Genomic DNA, 21,047 nt, shown 5'->3' with positions numbered 1-21,047 from the left:
GGTCTACGCTGGGTATTGTGTATAATCATGCTATTTTGTTATCGCCGATCTAATTGATCACTCACTATCGTACCCGTCGGTTATTTCATCAATCAGCCCCGATAGACGTCACTGTTCATGACCCCACCGGTAAATAAACGATGAGAAAAAACAGCTGATTTATTGATGATTTCGTGGGAATTGTTGCCAGGTCGTCTTCCAGTACTTACAATTTCTAGTCACTATAAACGTTGTTATTTGGACAACGTTCATCCTGAATCACTGGCGATTCAGCGATCGCATTCCAACCTTGTTTCCTACAACGACTGTTGAGAATGACAAGACCACTTCCGTCTGCTCCTTCACGTGGTTCATCATATGGGTCTGGTTCTGGTTCTGGTTGTGGTTCTGTAAAGCGCTGCCACCTTCACCCTTTACACGGCTTTTCTGTTCCTTCATTGCTTTAGGCTTTGATTTTAGTCTTTCTTCCCCAAAGTTTTCAAGTCGATGCATCAATTCTTTTTGCTCTGTTTCCTTTCTCAGTTCTACTCTTGCAGCACGTTCTACTACTACTATTTTAAGACTTCAGAATCATGGTCGTCCTTTTTAACTTGCTGAGTATTAGCAGGAATCCGATATAATTATCTGACCCAATCGGTGGCTTTTAAACTATGAATATGTTCAGGTTTTACGAATAGTTATCTGATGATCATATCCAAATTCAGCCATTTCTAGTACTCTCTCTCTCTCTCTCTCTCGATCGATCGATCGATAGCGTCAATACCTTCTTCAGTACATTTATCCTTTATCTTGATTACAGCTATTGGGGATGGCTGAATTGGTGTTTAAGGTGGTGGAAGACGGCCAGCTATATCAGCAGGTAATGTCTCAAGAGTATTTTGTGTTGCATCAGTTGCAGCAACATTTTTTGGGAATGGTTTTACAATTGTTTAAATAACTGCTCTGTACCCTATGTAAATTCCACCTGAGCATCCTGACGTTGTTGCAGCTGCAGTTTTACAGAATCGCTGACTGGAAGTTACTTCTTAATTGCATCTAGTCGTCGTGGAGCTAATTTAGCTGTGTGAGATTCCATGGTAAGCTTAGAATCAATCACTTTTATTATTACAAAAACGATTTAATTACATATCACTAAGTCAGCACATATACAAGATTTTACTGTATTACAGTAACATAACGTTTTTTTTTTCAGCAACATCGAATTACCTGATCTCAATTTGACTCACAGTTTAGACAGTGTCATGGTCATGTGACTGCGTTAAAATACCTATGGTATTAATAACACGCAGGGATTCCCAACTGATGTCACGTGGTTGAGGTCATTTGTCTGAGTGCGTTAAAACCCTATGCGCTATTAATAACTCACTCGAATTTACAGGTCAGCAAAATATTGATTCTTGTACACAATGTGGAGAAATCTGTACCTGTTACATTAAAAATAAATTTTAAAATGCTAGAATATTAGATAAATAAATTATACAATCTAAATACATATACACGTTTATTTTTTATATGTTTGTGTGTCTGTCTGTTCACAAATATACTATACTGACATATTCTCTGTGAAAACCACCTATTTTGACGCAGACTATTTAGAAACATTCTCTAGTATGGTGACAGCAGACCTGTTTCCGTTGACTAACTCAACCTTTGGACTACAGATAAGAGTACGAATTTAAATATATTATCTATTTTTCGTAAAGAACACTGCTTATACTGATATATTCTCTGTGAAAACCACCCACAGGCTGTTTAGAAACGTTCTTGAGTATTGCGATCGCAGACCTGTTTCGCTTGACTAACTCTGCTTGTGGACTACATATGCGGATTATTTCTCCCCACTCGGCAATGTATGTAGTATGAATTTACATATATTATTTATTTATTTAGTAAATAGCACTATTTCTGTATTTTGTTTCAGCTGAATATTCTAAAGCACAGGATAGTTATAAATTATCTGAAACGTTTTTGATTTATCGTCAGCAGCATGTATTTTATTGGGTTTTAACAAATATATATCGAAGCCGCTGGAGTGTAGTGGTAATACCGTTGGATTTCCAAACCATTACTGGTATACTTCGTGGGTTCGAGCCCCGGAATTAGCATATCGCTGGCGGGTTTCAATTAAAGTTATTTGAATGGGGCTTGCAGGCTGAGTGTTCGAAAGTCAACTGGAAAACGTGCTGAAAGCTGACAGTTTGCTCATATCCAATCATCAGTCGAAACTGTGGTGGTGCGGTTTTGCACCACGTCGGGTTCGTCTGGAAGAGGGTATGCAAAAGAATTTCACAAATCAGTGCGTATCCTGTTGACCGTAGAACTATGGTCTGCGCGAAATTTATGGACAACCTTCTGAATTTCTAGTATTTCGTTTCGGATCAAAGAATTGGGGGGGGGGGGGCGGGCGTGTGTCCATGTAACCATAAAGGGGACACACCTTCCCCCATCCCTTTATGGTAAAAATAGACCGTAGAGGTAAAGAGCCCAAAAATAACCCGACCTAGATATAGCCAGAAATGCATCAAAGATACAGCCAGACATATATGAAAAATATAGCCAGAAATAGATATGAAAAATCCAAAAGTAAAACTAGATCTCATTGAAAGGTACCCTATGAAGGCAGAAATTAGAAAAGTTAGAAAACCTCATTGAAAGGTATCCCATGAAGAGACCTTATGAAAGGATATAAACTTCGCAAACAAAAATACTGGCTATGATTTGGCAACTAAACTGGCACAGACAAAATACTCCACCTCTACAGTCTATTTTTGCTTTTGATAGTTAAAATAATGTAATAATTAACTATATAAACGATTAGTCACTGAAATAACGACTTTGCGTTATTTTCAGCCTATTGCTATGTTGTTCATATTCTGACTAAAAAGAATATGCACATTTCATGCCACATAAAAAACATCACGATGCGTCACATATAGTTTATGTAACTATTCGTTGGTCATTCCAACGGATCCATTCATTTTTTATTTTATTTTTTTTGCTTCATTTTTTCACCCATGTCTGTCGCCCCTTAGGTTGCTTGATCCCATGTGCTTCTACATACATTGCAGTATATATAACACCTGTTGTCTTTACTCCATCTTCATTGGTTTTTCATACACTAAGATTCGGTTGTTGATTTTAAGAGTGACACGCACAAAGACATGTACTACTTGGTGGGAAACTCCTTGGTATTCACACTGTCTCTTATTATACATTTATGGATTACAAGGGCATAACATAACACCTATTTTCTTTACTTCATGTTCAGTATATATACCACCTATTGTCTTTACTTCATGTGCAGTGTATATAACATCCGTTGTCTTTATTCCGTGTTCAGTATATATAACATCCATTGTCTTTATTCCGTGTTCAGTATATATAACATCCGTTGTCTTTACTTCGTGTGCAGTGTATATAACCTCTGTTGTCTTTACTTTATGTTCAGTACATGTAACACCTGTTTTCTTTACTTCATGTTCAGTATATATACCACCTGTTGTCTTTACTTCATGCGCAGTGTATATGACCTCTGTTGTCTTTACTTTATGTTCAGTACATGTAACACCTGTTTTCTTTACTTCATGTCCAGTATATATACCACCTGTTGTCTTTACTTCATGCGCAGTGTATATAACCTCTGTTGTCTTTACTTTATGCTCAGTACATGTAACACCTGTTTTCTTTACTTCATGTCCAGTATATATAACACCTGTTGTCTTTACTTCGTGTTTAGTATATATAACATCTGTTGTCTTTACTTCATGTGCAGTATATAGAATACCTGTTTTCTTTACTTCATGTTCAGTATATATACCACCTGTTGTCTTTACTTCATGCGCAGTGTATATAACCTCTGTTGTCTTTACTTTATGTTCAGTACATGTAACACCTGTTTTCTTTACTTCATGTTCAGTATATATAACACCTGTTGCCTTTACTTCATGTGCAGTGTATATAATACCTGTTGTCTTTACTTTATGTTCAGTACATATAACACCTGTTGTCTTTACTCCATCTTCAGTATATTCGTGATTGTGTTCCATTCCAATTTCAGGCTTGCGTCAACTAAACCGTAATTTTTCCTCTTTTTTCTTACAGGATTGGCAATTTATATGCGCAGCTCGAAAATAGAAAGAAGGGAAAAGAAGATACTCATATCAGGTAGTAACGTACGTACTCTCTCTCTCTCTCTCTCTCTCTCACACACACACACACACATACATAGTGTTGTGTGTGTGTGTGATTTGGATGTTTAACGTAGCTTTAACAATTTTTCAGTCATATCGCTACGATATCTGCAATGTGACAGTTCACAGTGATGTCTAGTACTGGGGCATGCAGCAGACATGTAGCATGATGTCCCACCTAGTCACATCATCCTAACACCAGGCCGACCAGTCCTAACACTAAGCTCTTAATGCTGACCGCCAAACGAGGCAGCTGTTAGTACCATTTTTATAACTCTTCGGTATGACTCGACCGGGGATCAAACCCGCGACCTAGCGCATCTGAGGCGGATGCTCTAACTACTAGGCAACCGGAGCGGTATATAGTGTTATGTATATTTGATTTAATATATATTTATTTTAATTTAATTGTTTGTTTGTCATTTTAATTATTTTATTTATTTTGTATTACATGCTACTGTAATGTAAATTTATTAACTACAGATGATACCTTTTCCAGAAAATAGTTTGACCTTGACTGTTCTTATTGTAAATACCAGATGTTGACCTAGATCCTGATCTTGATATAAAATTAGCAACAACCACGTAAATAAGTTATATTTTTATTTTAAAATGATTGGTTGTTGTCGATGTCATGATGGGACTACGTTTTTAAGATGTAAACAATTTTTGTTAAATTTTATTTCTTATAGTAAAACGATTGGTTTTCGTCAGGGACCCACTGGGTGTACGTGATCTTTAACAAGTAAATACTTTCGACGAGGTTCTGGCACATGATCACGCGACCCACCTTTTTGCATTTTAGAATACGATACAACCTTTGTTTTGGAGAGATATTATCATTAGTTGGGCTTTTTCTTTACACTGGAAGGTGTATATTGTGCTGTATGGAGTTATTTCGGATTACTTGGATTCAAAAGGATTAATTCTTTTTTACTGGAAAATACGTGTGCTCATATGAAATTGTTGAACAAGGACAGTTTTTTTTAAAAAACAATTATTCAGATTTCCAAAACCGGAGTGATATTTATTGTTTCTACAAGGAAGTGTAAACTTCAACACTACATATTACAGCATACATCATTGTCTTCCATCTTGGATTTTTTGTCGGGATTCGAACTTGAAATCAGTAGAACATTTTGTTATTAGGACTTTAAAAAAATTATTTGTGGATTTTTCGTTCATTATTTTTGGATTTGATTTTGAAAACCGTAAGTTCATATTTTTTCATTTTTACAGAATTTTTGAAGGGAAATAAATTATTATATTTTTCAAAGCTTGTTGTTTTCATTCTTTCTTGTGTTACCATTTATTCGAGCCTAAACACGTAACATACAAATATATATATATATATATATATATATATATATATATATATATATATATATATATATATATATATATGGCTAAGTGGCTTTCCAAATACTTATATTAGGTATTTTGCCTTGCATTTTCTAATTACATTGATGTGGATATAATATTTACCACACATTTAAATACTTTCATAATCTTTATATCCAGTTTTCTCAAACCAAGATTGTCCATTTGACTACGCAGCTTAAACATTAAAGGAAAATCGATGAAGACTCTTATCCTTATGAGATACATTGTAATAGATGGCGCTGTAACTATGTCAGCGTGTATTAGTCAAAATCTACGGAACAAAAGATAGAACTACAAAATCTTGAAAAAAAGCTTTCGATAACATATCTTGAAAAAAATGTATTAAAAGTGGATATAACTAATACTTAACAAAGCTATATATATTTTTTTTTAATTTCTACATGCTTGGAATAATATTATATTGCTGCTACGACGTAAAGACATTGTACCACTACACTAAAGTTGCTTCGTTGGTTTAAGACCGTCACATTATCTCTACCAATTTTTCAATTTCCATATGCTTGGAATACTATTAAATTGCTGCTACGACGTTAATATATTGCACCCCTACACCACAGTTGCTTCATTGGTTTAAGACCGTCACGTTATCTCTACCAATTAACAGAGCAGGTTTAGTTGATGTAATGCAGACAAATCAAAATTTGAAGCATTCTTACTCTAAGAAAATTAATTCGACTTGACATGCTAGTAATATAAACAACTCAAAAAATCAGTTTAAAAATTGATAACAGTGTTTTGAATGCTATGAGAAAATGTTGTCATTTGTTCGACTATTTAAAGATATTGAGAGAAAATTACCCCTTGAAAGAGCAGCTAGATTAATATTCCATATTTAGTATAAAAGACTCTATTATCTCAATTGTGTTTCCGCATGCTTGTATAGTTTTCTTGATTTTCAGCCTGCAATCTGCCAACGCCAAGAATGCCCAGTTGTCTAAACAGCTTGAAAAGGAAAGGAAGGCAAGAGAGGAGGCCATAATGAGGTTTTAACTTTGTACATTATCCGCCTTCTTGATTCAACTGAACATACGTATATACAAAAAGATATATGTCCACTGACGTAATGACAATGAAAATGCCAAATTCTTTATTACACTCAGGTTACAAAACGCAGCATATGACGAAAATATTAGTATCTCATTTTGCATGCGTGTATATTGTTCATGGACGATTTTTTTTCTCCCGCCGTAAATGCAGTATAACTCAGACTGACAGCATTATTACATTAATACATTATTACAGTCATTACTTCAATGGGATAAGATCAGACTGAACCTTAATTATATAGATATTGGTATATTTGGGAAGACATGGAACACACATTAATCTCTAGTAAGCCTATAACTTTACAATGATAAACCTAATGTACCTTTACAATGATAAACCTATAATACCTTTACAATGATAAACCTAATGTACCTTTACAATGATAAACCTAATGTACCGATAAACATAATGTACCTTTACAATGATAAACCTAATGTACCTTTACAATGATAAACCTAATGTACCTTTACAATGATAAACCTAATGTACCTTTCTCTTCCTTAAGAAAGGAAAGAAAAATAAACACAGTGAGTAATGATGATTTGAAATGAGATAAAGTGTGATAAAATTATATCAATCATTTTAGATAGATTTTTTAAAACATCAGGTTTCTCAGAACACAAAAATTCTTTCAGATTTGGTACATATGGACTCATATAGAACCATCTGGATAGTAATTTATTTATTGGTTCTCTGAAATAGGTATATTCAAGGAGATAATAAAAGTCACCACCCACACAGCGTAATTTTATTCTACCATGCTCACCATAAAGCATATACTTGGTGGGGGGGGGTGTAGTGGATTTATTCAGAAACGTTTAGCACATATTTTAGATAATCTACATAAACCCGTTCCATCATATCTAATTTTTCGAAACCCAAGATATCAGCCGCGTATGTGAGAATTGGGACTATTGTAATATCAAAAAGTTTAAGCTGACAGTCAACAGACAAGTGAAGACTAAATATTATTTTCTTAACAAAGTTCTTATCTTTTCTGGCTTGACTAATTAGGTTCTTAGTTCCCAACAAATGTCTACCATTCTTCATTAGGGTCAGCCCTAAATATTTATAATTTCGGACACCTTCAAGTTCTGAATCTACTAATTTTAAATTTACATTTTTTTCTGGTTCTATATTTCCCAAGAATCATAATTTTCGTTTTGCTTGTTTTAATTATACATTTATTTTTTTGGCAGTAATTAAAGAATATGTCATGTTTATGTTGCATTTATCTTGGGTTATCTGAACATACAACCGTATTATTTGCAGAGAGTAAAACAAATAGTTCTAAATATCCTAATACATATCCATCCAGTTCATCAACTGTAATACCATTAGAATGTGAGCTCAGAAAGTGATGCTCAGTGTCATTTAGATCCATTGCAAAAATATAGGAGTAAGGTTCTGGCTTTGCCTAACTCCTTGATTACAAGTAAATAGCGATGAATTCTTTCTATTGTCAAGTATACAAGACTTTATATCCATATACATATTCATGATCACTTTGAGCATTTTCTCATTTATGTCAGTGTTAATCAGTTCTCTCCATAAGCCATCTCTCTATACCCTGACGCATACCTCAGTGCTAAAAAGGCCATTACATTTTAATTCTCACACCAAGTACAGCTACGTGGTTTTCCAAGCAATAAGGTTCGGTATTTGATATGAAACGAATGATTAGATCGATGGTTTTCATTATCGGTTTTTGCCTTGTATTTTCCAATTACATTGTGATTGGTATAATATTTCCCTTCCTTTATGCACTTCCCTACCCTTCAGCATGTAATTTGCCCAAACCAATATTAAATTGCTTCTACCACGTTAAGACATGCACTTATTTCGTGCTGGAAGTCTTCCCCGACAATGCAGTGTCTTCTTTAGTTTAAGACCGTCACATTATCTCTACCAATAATCACACTAGGTTTAGGATAGTAATGCCGCCAAAGCAAAATAATTTAAAGCAATCTTACTCTTGAAGGAGGTCTATATATGACGTACCAGTAAAAGATACAACTTAAAAAAGAAAAAAGAAACTTTATTGATGACAGTGTCTTGAATGCTGGGAAAAAACAACAAAATTTGTTCGACCATTTCAATATGTTGAGAGAAAATTACCCCTACAAAGAGCAGCCAGTTGTTGTTGTTGTAGGATTTAACGCCATTTTTCGGCACATGGCGGCCAGTATAAACGGTGGAGGAAGAACCCTGGAAAACCACGGAAGAACCACCGACCCACGAGAAGCTACTGGCGGGCTTTCTCACGTACCCACGATAGCCGAGCCTGAGACTCGAACCCACGCAGACAGGTGAGTTGGCAGTGATCGGGAACGGTGAGAGCTTTAGACCAATCGGCCACTCGGGGCCCCAAGAGCAGCTAGATTAATATTCAGTGTTTAGTATAACAATATTGTACTAACTCAACGGTGTTTCCGCACGCTTGTATAAGTGTCTTGACTTTCAGCCTCCAGGCAGCCGACGCCGAGAATGCCAAGCTGTCTAGACAGCTTCAGAATGAAAAAAAGGCAAAAGAGGATGCTCTTGCCAGGTAATAAAAATACACACACACACACACAGATTATATATATATATATATATATATATATATATATATATATATATATATATATATATATATATATATATATATATATATATAAGGTTCGGTATTTGATATATATTGGCGCATACTTGAGTACTAAAGAAAATATTATATTGTAATTGTTACAGTAAGTAGCGCTATTGTTTTCCAAGCAATAAGATTCGGTATTTGATATGCAATGAATGATTAGATCAATGATGTTCAGTGATGCGTTTTCCTTTTATTTTTAACTACATTGTGATATGTATAATATTTCCCCACCTTTGTACACTTTCATAACCAAGAACATGCAATTTGCTGAAACCAAGATTGTCCAATGAACTGCACAGCTATAAAAGGAAAGGAAAATAAATGAAAATTATCTTCTCCTGCAGATACGTTGCAACAGATGGCGCTGTAACAACGTCAGCGTGTGTTAACATGCCTTTATATCAGGCACAACAGGAAAATAGCAAGAAATATTGATAGTGGATAAAAAGCGTTGGAGGACACATGTTTGGGCAATTCGAGATGAAGTGTATATAAATCTAATACTTAAGAAAGCTGTATTTTTCATCTTCGGTTTCTTTATGTTGGAATTAATATTAAATTGCTTCATCCACGTTAAGGCATTGCACTTATTTTTCAGAGTCCTGAAACTTGGCTCCGCCACTACATTTGTTTCACTGGTTTAAAACGTCGCATTATCTCTACCAATCATCATGTCAGGTTTAGCTGATAGTAAGGCTGCCAAATCAAAAAGTGAAAGCTTTCTTACTGTCGGAAGGTTTCACCGGACAAGACTTACTTGCAAAAGATAAAAATCCAAACAATGACTCAACTTTATTGATAACAATGACTTGAATGTTAAGAGAAAACATTTACACTCATTCGACCTTTAACATAAATGAAAGAAAATTACTTCTTGCAAAAGTAGTTCGATTAATATTTAATATTTAGTTTAAACAGATTGTACTAGCTATACGGTGTTTTAGCACATCTGTGTACATCAGCATATCTGTGTACATTAGCATATCTGTGTACATTTTCTGATTTTCAGCCTGCAGTCTGCCAAAGCCAAGAATGCCAAGTTGTCCAAACAGCTTGAAAATGAAAGGAAGATAAAAGAAGATGCTCTTATCAGGTATATAGTGCTGAAGAAACTTTTGCATTACAATTACATTAACTACAACTACTTGGTTTTCCAAGCACTAATCTTCGGAATTTGATATAAAACGAATGATTCTATCGATGGTATTCGGTAATAGGTTTTGCCTTGTATTTTCTAATCACATAGTGATGTGTATAATTTTTCGCTACCGTTATACACTTTCATAACCATTAGTATGCAGTTTGCCGAAAACCAAGATAGTCCAAATGATTGTGCGGCTGGAAAATGAAAGAAAGACCAGTGAAGACTCTTCTCCTGCAGATACGTTGCGCTAGTTGGCGTTGTAACAATGCCACGAATAAAAATTACAAAAGTTAGATAAATGATCTACCAGGAGTACAAAGATATAGATATGCATAACACTTTCCCTCATAAGGAAAATAAAGATGTATGTAATAAAGCTTTCTTTTTCCATATTAATCAAACACACAACTGATAATAATAATGAAATTACACAGATAGAGGTATAATGAATGTACACAATGTATACAAACGAAGGCAATATAAAACTCCTATGCACGAGAAAGTGCATCTGCGATTAAATTTTATTTTCCCTTGATATTGTATTCATGCAACATAAAACTGCACATCAACAATCTTTGATTTTTATTTTTCATTTCGTTGATGAAATCGAGGGGCTTGTGATCACTGGATAAATTAATCGGAGAAGGAGCTGAATTAACATACACTTCAAAGTTTTGTAAAGCGAAACTTAAAGCAAAACACTCCTTCTCGACAATTTAATAATTTCTCTGGTGCTTATTAATTTCTCAAACACGTATAATAATGGATGGTCAACTCCGTTTTTATATTCCTGAATTAATACGCCACCAAGCCCTAAAACACTTGCATCAACAGACATCTTAAATGATCGGCTGATATCTGTATTTGAAAGAACTAATGTACTTTAAGTATGGCCTTTAATCTACCGAACGTCTCCTGGCAATTTAATAATACACAAGATGATGCAATGATTCTTTACTGTTCAGTTTGTGTTGTTTGGGTTATTCTTGTGCGCGAATCGGAAAACAAGTTTCTTTAAGACTACTATTACTGATTATCTTCTTTATAATCCAACATTACTCCCACATGAGTCTTTCCTTGTGTTTAATTTCCTTATTGTGGTGCCTTACCGTCATAGAAATGCCATTATTGATATTATCACACATTGTATTAAATTGCAAATTAAACGGATGATATGTTTCGGTCATATACTAGGATTTATGCAAAAGGTAAGATTTTTTCAGTCACATGAAATGGTTAATGCAAAAGTATGTATTTGTTTCTCAGACTGAGTTCCCTGACATCAAATAAGCTCAGAGACAACAATCCTAACATTGCTGACCTGAGTGATCAAAACCGACCTACCAAGCTCTCCGAACAGTTTTCTGAACTTTACGACAACGAATGGACAGATGCTTTCGATGAACTTCAGAAGATATCGGGTGACAAAAAAGACAAGGAAATCATCTCCTACCTGCGATGCTTTTTGCTGGTATATTCTTGTCCAACATATGTATACATTTTTTTACTGCGACGAATCTGCATAAAATGTTACGTGGATGCTACTTGTCTGGCATGTAATGTGGACATATTAGATACTAGACAACACAATCTTCCTAGTTCCAAAGAAATAGGAATTGGACTACTTAGTCATAAACATTTTTTCAAAGCTACCGTTCAATCCATAACAAACTTTATGAGCTTTGTGTTAATTACATTGATGTGAAATTAATCGTATCAACGTTATAACTTAAATAAAATATTCCTGTTTTGTTCAGACTTTGACCAAATGTAAATGTGGGTTGGTGCCCGGTTTCTCTGCGAACAATCGGAAGTACATAAACAACCAGGCAAATATATCGTTCGAAACAAATGGTATTAACATTTATAAAAGCATGAACAGATTTTATTACCCAGAACTTAATTTCAGTAACTATTGAAAAGCGCGTGTACAACTGCATATATTCCGTTTCGATCCATGTACATTTTCCCAACCAAATAATTAAGATAGCACACATATTGCTTACTTTATACAGATAAAAGACCAAGCTAGTTGTTATCAAGGCTGAACGTTCTATGTTTTGAGCCAATTCCTTACTTTTAGAGTACCCCACAGCTAATGCACATTTTTGTTTGCCCATCACACGTCTCTTGGCCGTTTCAACCATTAGTGTACATAAAATCAAGGTTACGTCTTCGCTGAAAGAATGCTAAGTAATGCCTCATGCATTTTGTCCATTATGCAAGTACTCGAATAATCATGAAATTCTATTCAATGTTAGATTATCTCATCTGTTAACGTCTGTCCATGTGTCTTACTTTAACGGTCAAAAAAGGATTTAGAACACTCAACATTATCATTTTTTAACAAATATATCAAGCAAAATGGCTGTCATCCAATGATTTAGAACGCTTTCATTGTTTAGTTACCAATCCGGAAGTACAATGTAACAACTATTATTTGCTTCTTTACACAACGTATGTTGACTACCTGATTAATTATGCAAATCTTCCTCTTAAGAAAGAAAAAAGATTTGCATTCAAAACGAAAAAGATAGATATAAACAACAGTGACGTCAGTCTGTGAATACATTAGTCTATTTGAATACAATGCAGATATTATACGTCTTCAGGTAATCTATGAAGGTAAAACAGACAGATAAATTGGTGGAGTTATGGTTTTTAAAATAAAACAATCAGGTATCGAAATAAGAAGATAATTTTTCCAACTTTCAGGAAATTAATTCAGTATGCAGCAGTTTGTCGGCCTCGAAGCTGAACGAAATACAAACGCAATTTGTGTTTCCGGCCGAGCCATCTGTAAGTTTCTATTCACTTGGTATAAATCCGCATTTCTTTATTAATTTTATTTTATATTAATTTCATTCATCATTTCAGCATTCAGTTATTAACGAGATGCAATATAATTACAACGATACAAAATAGACGCATTTGAAAGAGTGAATATATATACATCATATAATCCTCAGAAAAAAACCTTGCCTCGCTTTTTGGGAGTGCCAGAAAGCTTAATACACAATATGGTTACCGTATGAAACTGCTCCTACTGACAAATCACTTTGATGCCATGATATTGATTGGAGTTATGGCCCCTTTTTACTAATATCTGTAAGCAGTATATGACACAATCACAATATCATAACCTCAACTAGTCTCGCAGTTTCCTTTATAGTTGCTTGTAATACTTAACACATATTATGGTAATTATTCTAAAATTGCACATGTTGAATTATTACTATTCTCGTATAATTTGTTTTATTGGAGTCATTGCCCTTCACAACTTTCAGTATGATTAAATGTATGACACTCTTGTAAACGCAAGTAGCTGTGCGTGTATTGATTAATTGCAGTAGAGCCTGGTACATTGGTAATGATTTCATGATGAACATGTTGACCAATCAATGAACTCCCGCGATTTTTATAAGAGTTACTGCCCTTTATGGCTTACAGCTGGATGTAATATATGGCAGAATCTTGCGAACAAAAATAGCTTCAAAGTTTTCAATACATTGATGTAAAACATGTTACAGTTTTTGATTCGTCATAAAAACATAAGACGAAACAACCCCCGCGTCCCAGAATTTTACATAGTTATCACCCTTTTGTAAAAAAAAGTTTGAGTCGTGCGATATCTCTAACTGAATTTTGTTAACATGTATAGTCTTGCACTTTCTGATGGATTACCGTCATACTTGGCGCCAATTATGCATCTGTAGATATGCATATAGATCTGTTCCTGTATTACCTTAGTATTTTAATAGAGTTTTTGCTTCCTTTTAATCAGAACTGGGTGCAGAATATTCCATAATCTTTTCATCTCACTTTGTCATGCACTTATGATAAGACTGCAGCAACCATCAAGCAAATATGCCCATATTAACCAATAACCATGCACCATGCTTTCATGACTTTTATAACGGATATCACCTTTTTGTATTTGAAGCTCTAGAAAACTAGTGTCCAGAATTGTTTTGAAAGGAGACAGTGCTATATTGTTTGCCTATTGATGGGATGATGGAGAGGCGTTGATATATCTATGTTAGAAATTACTTACCATTTCTGGTATATCTCTTGTATAGTTTTCCATCAGACTTTGCATTTACTGACTTTAAATTATTATTATTATTAGTAGCAGTAGTAGTAGTAATAGTAGTAGTAGTAGTAGTAGTAGTATATTGTGTGACTGTTTTCGTTCCATGTATGACGAAGGAAAGACAATGATAAAAAAAAACTTGCTTAAAAAGCTTGCACTTCTAATACCGAACTGTGCTTCTGACGATCTGTGTCATTTACAGAATTTGTAAACACATTCTGGAATGTAATATTAATGTGGCAGTATTTATATACTGTTAAAGCTAGATATCTCCAAATTGAAGAGTTTTGTTATAATTACGAAAAATGGCAAAGTATATCAAGTATATTTCCTTCAAGTTAAAACAAATAAAACAAACAAACGGTTATATTTGCGAAACTTTACATGTCTGTTTCTACAGGAATCAAACCTTTTAACTAGTCTTCCAACCATGCACAAATAAATTTATTTTTTGCAGCCGATACATTTTCTTTTAAATAATTCTCTACATTTTGCTTAATAGCCTATGACTACAATAACAATGAAATATTCGGGATATAATTTGCGCTTATATGCATTTACATAAAATAACAGCTGTCGTTATGGCTCATCAGTTTCTAGGTCAATACAAATATTTTCCACTATCAGCAACTAGCTGAAATAAACTAGTTGAAACATAACAAAGTTAAAAGGTTTAGTTCCTGTAGAAACAGCCATGTAAAGTTTCGCAAACATAACCGTTTTTTTTTTTTTTTTTTTTTTTATTTGTTTGTCTTGTCTGTATTTTGTATTTGCCTTTGAAAAAGACTCATTAAAGAGTCAAAAGCGCTCAGGCTAGCTAGATACTAGTTTTGCACTGTTCATCGTCAGTTCATTGAATTTATCTAATCAATCCCTGACACAGGTCATCCCTTGCTGGATCCAGTGCGCTTGAAAGGATTGTTATTTGCCATATGATTTGTATTCTTTATATATATATATATATATATATATATATATATATATATATATATATATATATATATATATATATATATATATATGCTCTATCATTGATATACCAGGAGATGTATAACTTTTTCAATATAAAAAACCGAAGTTTGCCGAGTTACCTTTTAATGAAATATTTATACAACGAGTTGTACATCAAACATACATACTATACCTATATTTTATTTATATCAGATACAAATACACATACTTGTCTTTGAACGGAGTTAAGATTGACTACAGGTAACTATATGGCGACGCTATACAGTTTCTCATTTTGAATAGGGTAAGAATTTTAAAGAAACGATTTTCTCCGGGTTTCCTCATTGGTTATACTGGCTATTTAAAAGGACCTTGTAATCTTAGGTATTGTTCAAAGAACTTTTAATTTCCTATATTTTGGTTTATGATTGATGGGTGTAATATGGGTTATAGAGTATACAGCTTGGCCTTACCTCAGATGTTCAGCTTTCAAAAAAGTGCTTGCTCCACTTGGTCATTTTCACTTCCTAGACTCAAAGGCGAATTGTAAAACAGAAGGAGCCGATAACTGTTTTACATCTTATATATTTGGTAATTCATTCATTGCACATTCAGAAGCTGGAATTGTCAAGTCTGAAAAAAATCAGTTTTTCTATTTTACTAACTGCTAAAGATAATGTACTTCAGACTACTTCAGACTGATTTTTTAGCACAAGGGAGCAGTCATTTTGTTAAGCTACGTGCTTTGATCATGAACAGTTTCCACAAGTACAATATCCAAAGAAATTTCAGTCGCAGTATATGAAAGTAACAAGAGGTATACCAACATTCTCTCCGTTGTGCATGTTGCAGATGTAAATAACTTCACCTTACACCCATCACTCTCTCAGAAATTCATAATATTTGTGGAACGTCCCCTGTTGACTTAATGAAAGAACTCTTCACATCCCTGCCCTGTGGGTTCGCTACAAAATGTAGTTAAATGCCTTTTTTGGCTCTTCCCAGTTGATAAGTTCACTGTATTCTTTTGAGTTTCTATTTTCATTCATATTGAGTAAATAAATATATGACACACTTATGATTTAAACGTGAAAGTTTGTTTTAATGAGGAAAGTAGGAAACCACAAACACAGCTGCTTGAACACTGAACGCTCAACCATTCACGTACCGGTGAATGTTTGGAAATGAGTTTGGAATAAACACTAAGCAAAATGACGAAAATGACGAATCAACACGAGGTAATTCAAACATTATAAAGTATTTGCAGTTGATCTAAATTATTGTTGTTCTTTAATTAACATTAGTAACGACCATAAAAAATGTTTCTGTCCTAGATATCTATCTTTCTTTCCCCGTTCCGTTGGCTGGTCCTGGAGAGAGAGAGAGAGATGTTGTTTGTGGTCAAGCGACAATTATCATAAGGGCATTTTGTTATTGTAAATCCCTATGTTAAACTATGCTGGACGATTAGTCCACTACCTGTCCAACCAATACTTTGAGAGAAGGAGGTAGGCGACACAGACTTCGGACGTTTTCTTATTTAAAAATAATCGGCTTTTATAACCTTATTAAGGGCTTACGAAACAAAATTCAAACAACAAAACAACAACAACAAAACAACAACAACAACAAAACAAACATTAAATAGATTACAATATGTGTGCCTCGTAACCAAGAAATTTATCGTATTGTGTCGACGAGCTCAAGCAAATTTGTATCATTGATATTATGACACTGTAGATTCATGCTAAGGAAAGTATGCACATACCTTTACGACGAACCAGGTTCTTGTAGATTACTTGGTATAAGTTCATTTCAAGGTTTTCATCAAGTCCAGATTCTTTTTCTCTCTCACTCCAGATTTATGCGTATTTAGTCCATTATGCATGAGAGATAGGCATATATAAAGGAAAAGCAGAAAGGACTGCGGTGAAATCGTGTACATTTAAAATTCATTTAGAAACTAATACTATTAGTATCTTCGTCGTTATTTTCTTACGTCGCTAATGATTGATCTGTTGAAATTGATTATTAAACTAAAAAAATCAAGAGCATACCGTTGAACTAATGTTTATATATGCGTATTAATGCATCATGGGCGGGTCAAAGTTTGATATACCAATACTGTTGGCATATCAAATGGCTTTATACCAACACTTAGTCGTTGGTAGATGTCCACATTAACAAATATTAAAATTGTATTAAAAAAATTTCATGATTCACAGGCATATCATGCAGTACACCTCGATAATAATATAGCAATATGATTTTCCCTTTCCATACAGAGTTATATGTCTAAAGATAATATTTAAGAAATGTCAAGCTTGACAAAATATTTTTCAGTAATTGTTGTTTATTATAACCACCAATATTGGTGTGTGTGTGTGTGTGTGTGTGTGTGTGTGTGTGATTTGGAGTTTTAACGTAGCTTTAATAAGTTTTTAGTCATATCGCTACAATGTTTGTAGTGTGGCAGTTTATAGTAATGTTTATCACTGGGGCATCATGCCGCAGACATGTAGCATGATGTCCCACCCAGTTACATTATCCTGACACCAGGCCATCCAGTCGTAACACTAACCTCTTAATGCTGAGCGTCAAGCGAGCCAGCTGCTAGTACCATTTTTATAAGTCTTTGGTACGACTCGGCCGGGAATCGAACCCACGACATCCCGCATCCGAGGCGGACGCTCTAACCACAAGGCCACCGGACAGTTACCAGTACTGGTAAATGGGATGTAATGATTCTAACTGAATACTGTTATAATCAGTGATGCTGGAAATGTGCTGTAATAATTATGTCGAGTATGCCCTCTTAAATAGCAACGCCTACATGCATGCATACATACATACATACATACATACATACATACATACATACATACATACATACATACATACATGTCAGTTTGCCAAGTGGGCAGTTGGGCAGATGGGATCATATAACACAAATAAAATTGGTTTGCATTCAACAAATTCCGCTATTGATAAATTCGTAGCGTATTTGAATACATCTGCAATAGCTGTTTTAATAAAGTAAAGAGCATTTGTTACATTTTCGTATTTGTCTTTGCTACCTTATACATAAAGAAATAAGTGCAAAGCATTGGCTGGCTATTTTAGGTTGTTTGAATATTGTTTTTGAGAATGTAGCTTACTAACGAATGTCTCATTATTGGAGTTCACTCGAAGATGCTTGTAGGCATCTTTTTTAACAGTAGTCTATGCTGTTGATCAGGTACTGAGCAATTATCTTTATTGATCAGGTAATGAGCAATTATCTTTATTGATCTGGTAATGAACAATTATCTGTATTGATCTGATAATGAACAATTATCTGTATTGATCTGGCAATGAACAATTATCTGTATTGATCTGGTAATGAGCAATTATCTGTATTGATCAGGTAATGAGCAATAATATCTTTAGATCAGGTAATAAGCAATGATCTTTATTATTTTTATTGATCTGGTAATGAACAATTATCTGTATTGATCAGGTAATGAGTAATTATCTTTATCATTTCAGGATGAGAACAAAGTACCTTCGGAACTTTTCAAAACAATTAAAGACGAAATAAAATCAACTGCACCCAAATATCTTAAAGATGTTAAAGTGGTAAGAGATTCTGTCAAATTGGTGAGAGGTTATATCTGTGTCAAATTGGTGAGAGGTTTTATCTGTGCCAAAGTGGTAAGAGGTTTTGTCCATGTTAAAGTGGTAAGATGTTCTCTCCATCGTAATGTAGTAAGAGGGTCTGTCCTTGTTAACGTGTTAAGAGGTTCTATCCATGTTAAAGTGGTAAGAGTTTCTGTCCATCTTAAAGTGCTGAGAGGTTATGTCTGTATCAAACTGGTAAGAGGTTTTGTCTATATTTAAGTGGTAAGAGGTTCTGACTATGTTAAAGTAACAAGACGTTCTGTCTATATTAAAGTTACAAGACGTTCTATGTTAAAGTGGTAAGAGGTTCTGTCCGTGTTAAAGTGGTAAGAGGTTCTGTTCATGTTAAAGTGGTGAGAGGTTATGTCTGTATCAAATTGGTAAGAGGTTATGTCTATGTTAAAGTGACAAGACGTTCTGTCTATGTTAACGTTACAAGACGTTCTGTCTATGTTAAAGTGGTAAGAGGTTCTGTGTTATGTTAAAGTGGTAAGAGGTTCTGTCTCCGTTGAAGTGGCAAGAGGTTATGTCTATGTTAAAGTGGTAAGAGGTAATGTCTATGTTAAAATGGTAAGAGGTTCTGTCCATGTTAAAGTGGTAAGAGGTTCTGTCCATGTTGAAGTTGTGTCTTATGTTACACAATTCTATATTGGTATTTTTATGTAGGCAATGCAGAAGAAAGCTAAATTGATCAATCTTGAATTTGTGACCAGATGCATTTGAAATATCTTTGTTGAATTACAGTTACGGAACAAATGAGATAAGATAATATATGTAAAATTATAATAAATTTAAAGTGGTATGTAAAAATGACTAACACCATAAACTATCGCCAAATTATTATACATATAAATATAAATTTATTTCACTTCACAGCACGTGCATAGACATCTAAAGAAATGGCTTCCATGGAAATCTTTAGACGCTTGCATGAAGTCTGGAAATGTGAAAAAATATATCGACAAATGTACGGATGTGTGTTGGTATATGTCTGTCCAGGATCCGCAACTATTTATGGAAGGAAACCCTAGTCCGGACAGTAAATTTGACTCCAGCAAGTACAGGGAATACACCAAAAAAGGGCCATATGAGGAGTTCGTTGTTTGGCCTGTCCTCTATCTCTACCGAGGAGGACCAATACTTTCCAAAGGTGTAGCACAGGGTTCAAAGTTAAAAGATTAAATAAGTGGAAAAGTCATATTTGATTCCTAGAGTTAAGTGTCATTGTCCTCTTGTTCATTTTGCATGGTCCAGAGAACATGTTTTTTTATTACCATCCAATATACAAGCATAGAACATTTGAACGGGATAGTTCTCAGTTTCTTTCCAACGATTGATACACAGGAAAGGTAATATTCGCACGCGCTTCACCTGGCAGAGCAGTAATGGTGGCGTGATGTTGCTAAGTCCATTCCGATTATTAGCTAAGTTGTTAATTAGTTGAAAGTCGCTTAAAGTTTTGGTAGATTTTAGTATATTTTGTTATCGATTGTACATAATTTGATTTCGTTTTAGAATGGGTCTTTTAATCGACATATCCTGTATTTTAATCGACATATCCGGTCTTTATGTCCCTCTCTTAATATGCCAGTGATATTTATTAATAAAAAACTATTAGAAATTCACGCAATTCAGCCTTATTATTTCATTTACCGTATATAACTTTATTCTTGTATTCAAGGATTTAACAAAATTACTATATACAAGTTTCTTAATATAATTACATGTTCACTTGGAATGAATGAATATGCACTAATGTGAACACCTGCAATAAGAAGATTGATGTTTATTATCCTTTTAGTAATCTATCATTTACTTCGTCTTTACCTAAACATGAAATACGAACAGAACTCAGAGAGCAAGCAAATGAAGTTCGTACGTCTTGTACCTGAGATACGTGTAATTGCTTCCAAAGAATGATTTCAG

General features: G+C 34.2%; 1 protein-coding gene across 1 annotated transcript in view; it reads left to right on the top strand.

Moving 5' to 3' along the window:
• Window positions 1–20,742, top strand: part of LOC149800286 (uncharacterized) — a 131,549-nt gene extending 110,807 nt beyond the window's left edge. The window contains exons 26-34 of the mRNA XM_089958378.1: window positions 800–859; window positions 4,102–4,164; window positions 6,494–6,577; window positions 9,106–9,189; window positions 10,283–10,366; window positions 11,684–11,888; window positions 13,133–13,216; window positions 18,990–19,079; window positions 19,998–20,742. Of these exons, the coding sequence (XP_089814504.1) occupies window positions 800–859; window positions 4,102–4,164; window positions 6,494–6,577; window positions 9,106–9,189; window positions 10,283–10,366; window positions 11,684–11,888; window positions 13,133–13,216; window positions 18,990–19,079; window positions 19,998–20,303 (1,060 nt within the window). The 3' untranslated portion in view covers window positions 20,304–20,742. The remainder of the gene's footprint in view (window positions 1–799; window positions 860–4,101; window positions 4,165–6,493; window positions 6,578–9,105; window positions 9,190–10,282; window positions 10,367–11,683; window positions 11,889–13,132; window positions 13,217–18,989; window positions 19,080–19,997) is intronic.
• The last annotated feature ends 305 nt before the right edge of the window (window positions 20,743–21,047 follow it).

This window comes from Sinohyriopsis cumingii, chromosome 5, assembly GCF_028554795.1.
Source record: "Sinohyriopsis cumingii isolate HCF-2022 chromosome 5, ASM2855479v2, whole genome shotgun sequence".
NCBI lineage: Eukaryota > Metazoa > Mollusca > Bivalvia > Unionida > Unionidae > Sinohyriopsis > Sinohyriopsis cumingii.
This window is presented reverse-complemented; position numbering and strand designations above follow the sequence as displayed.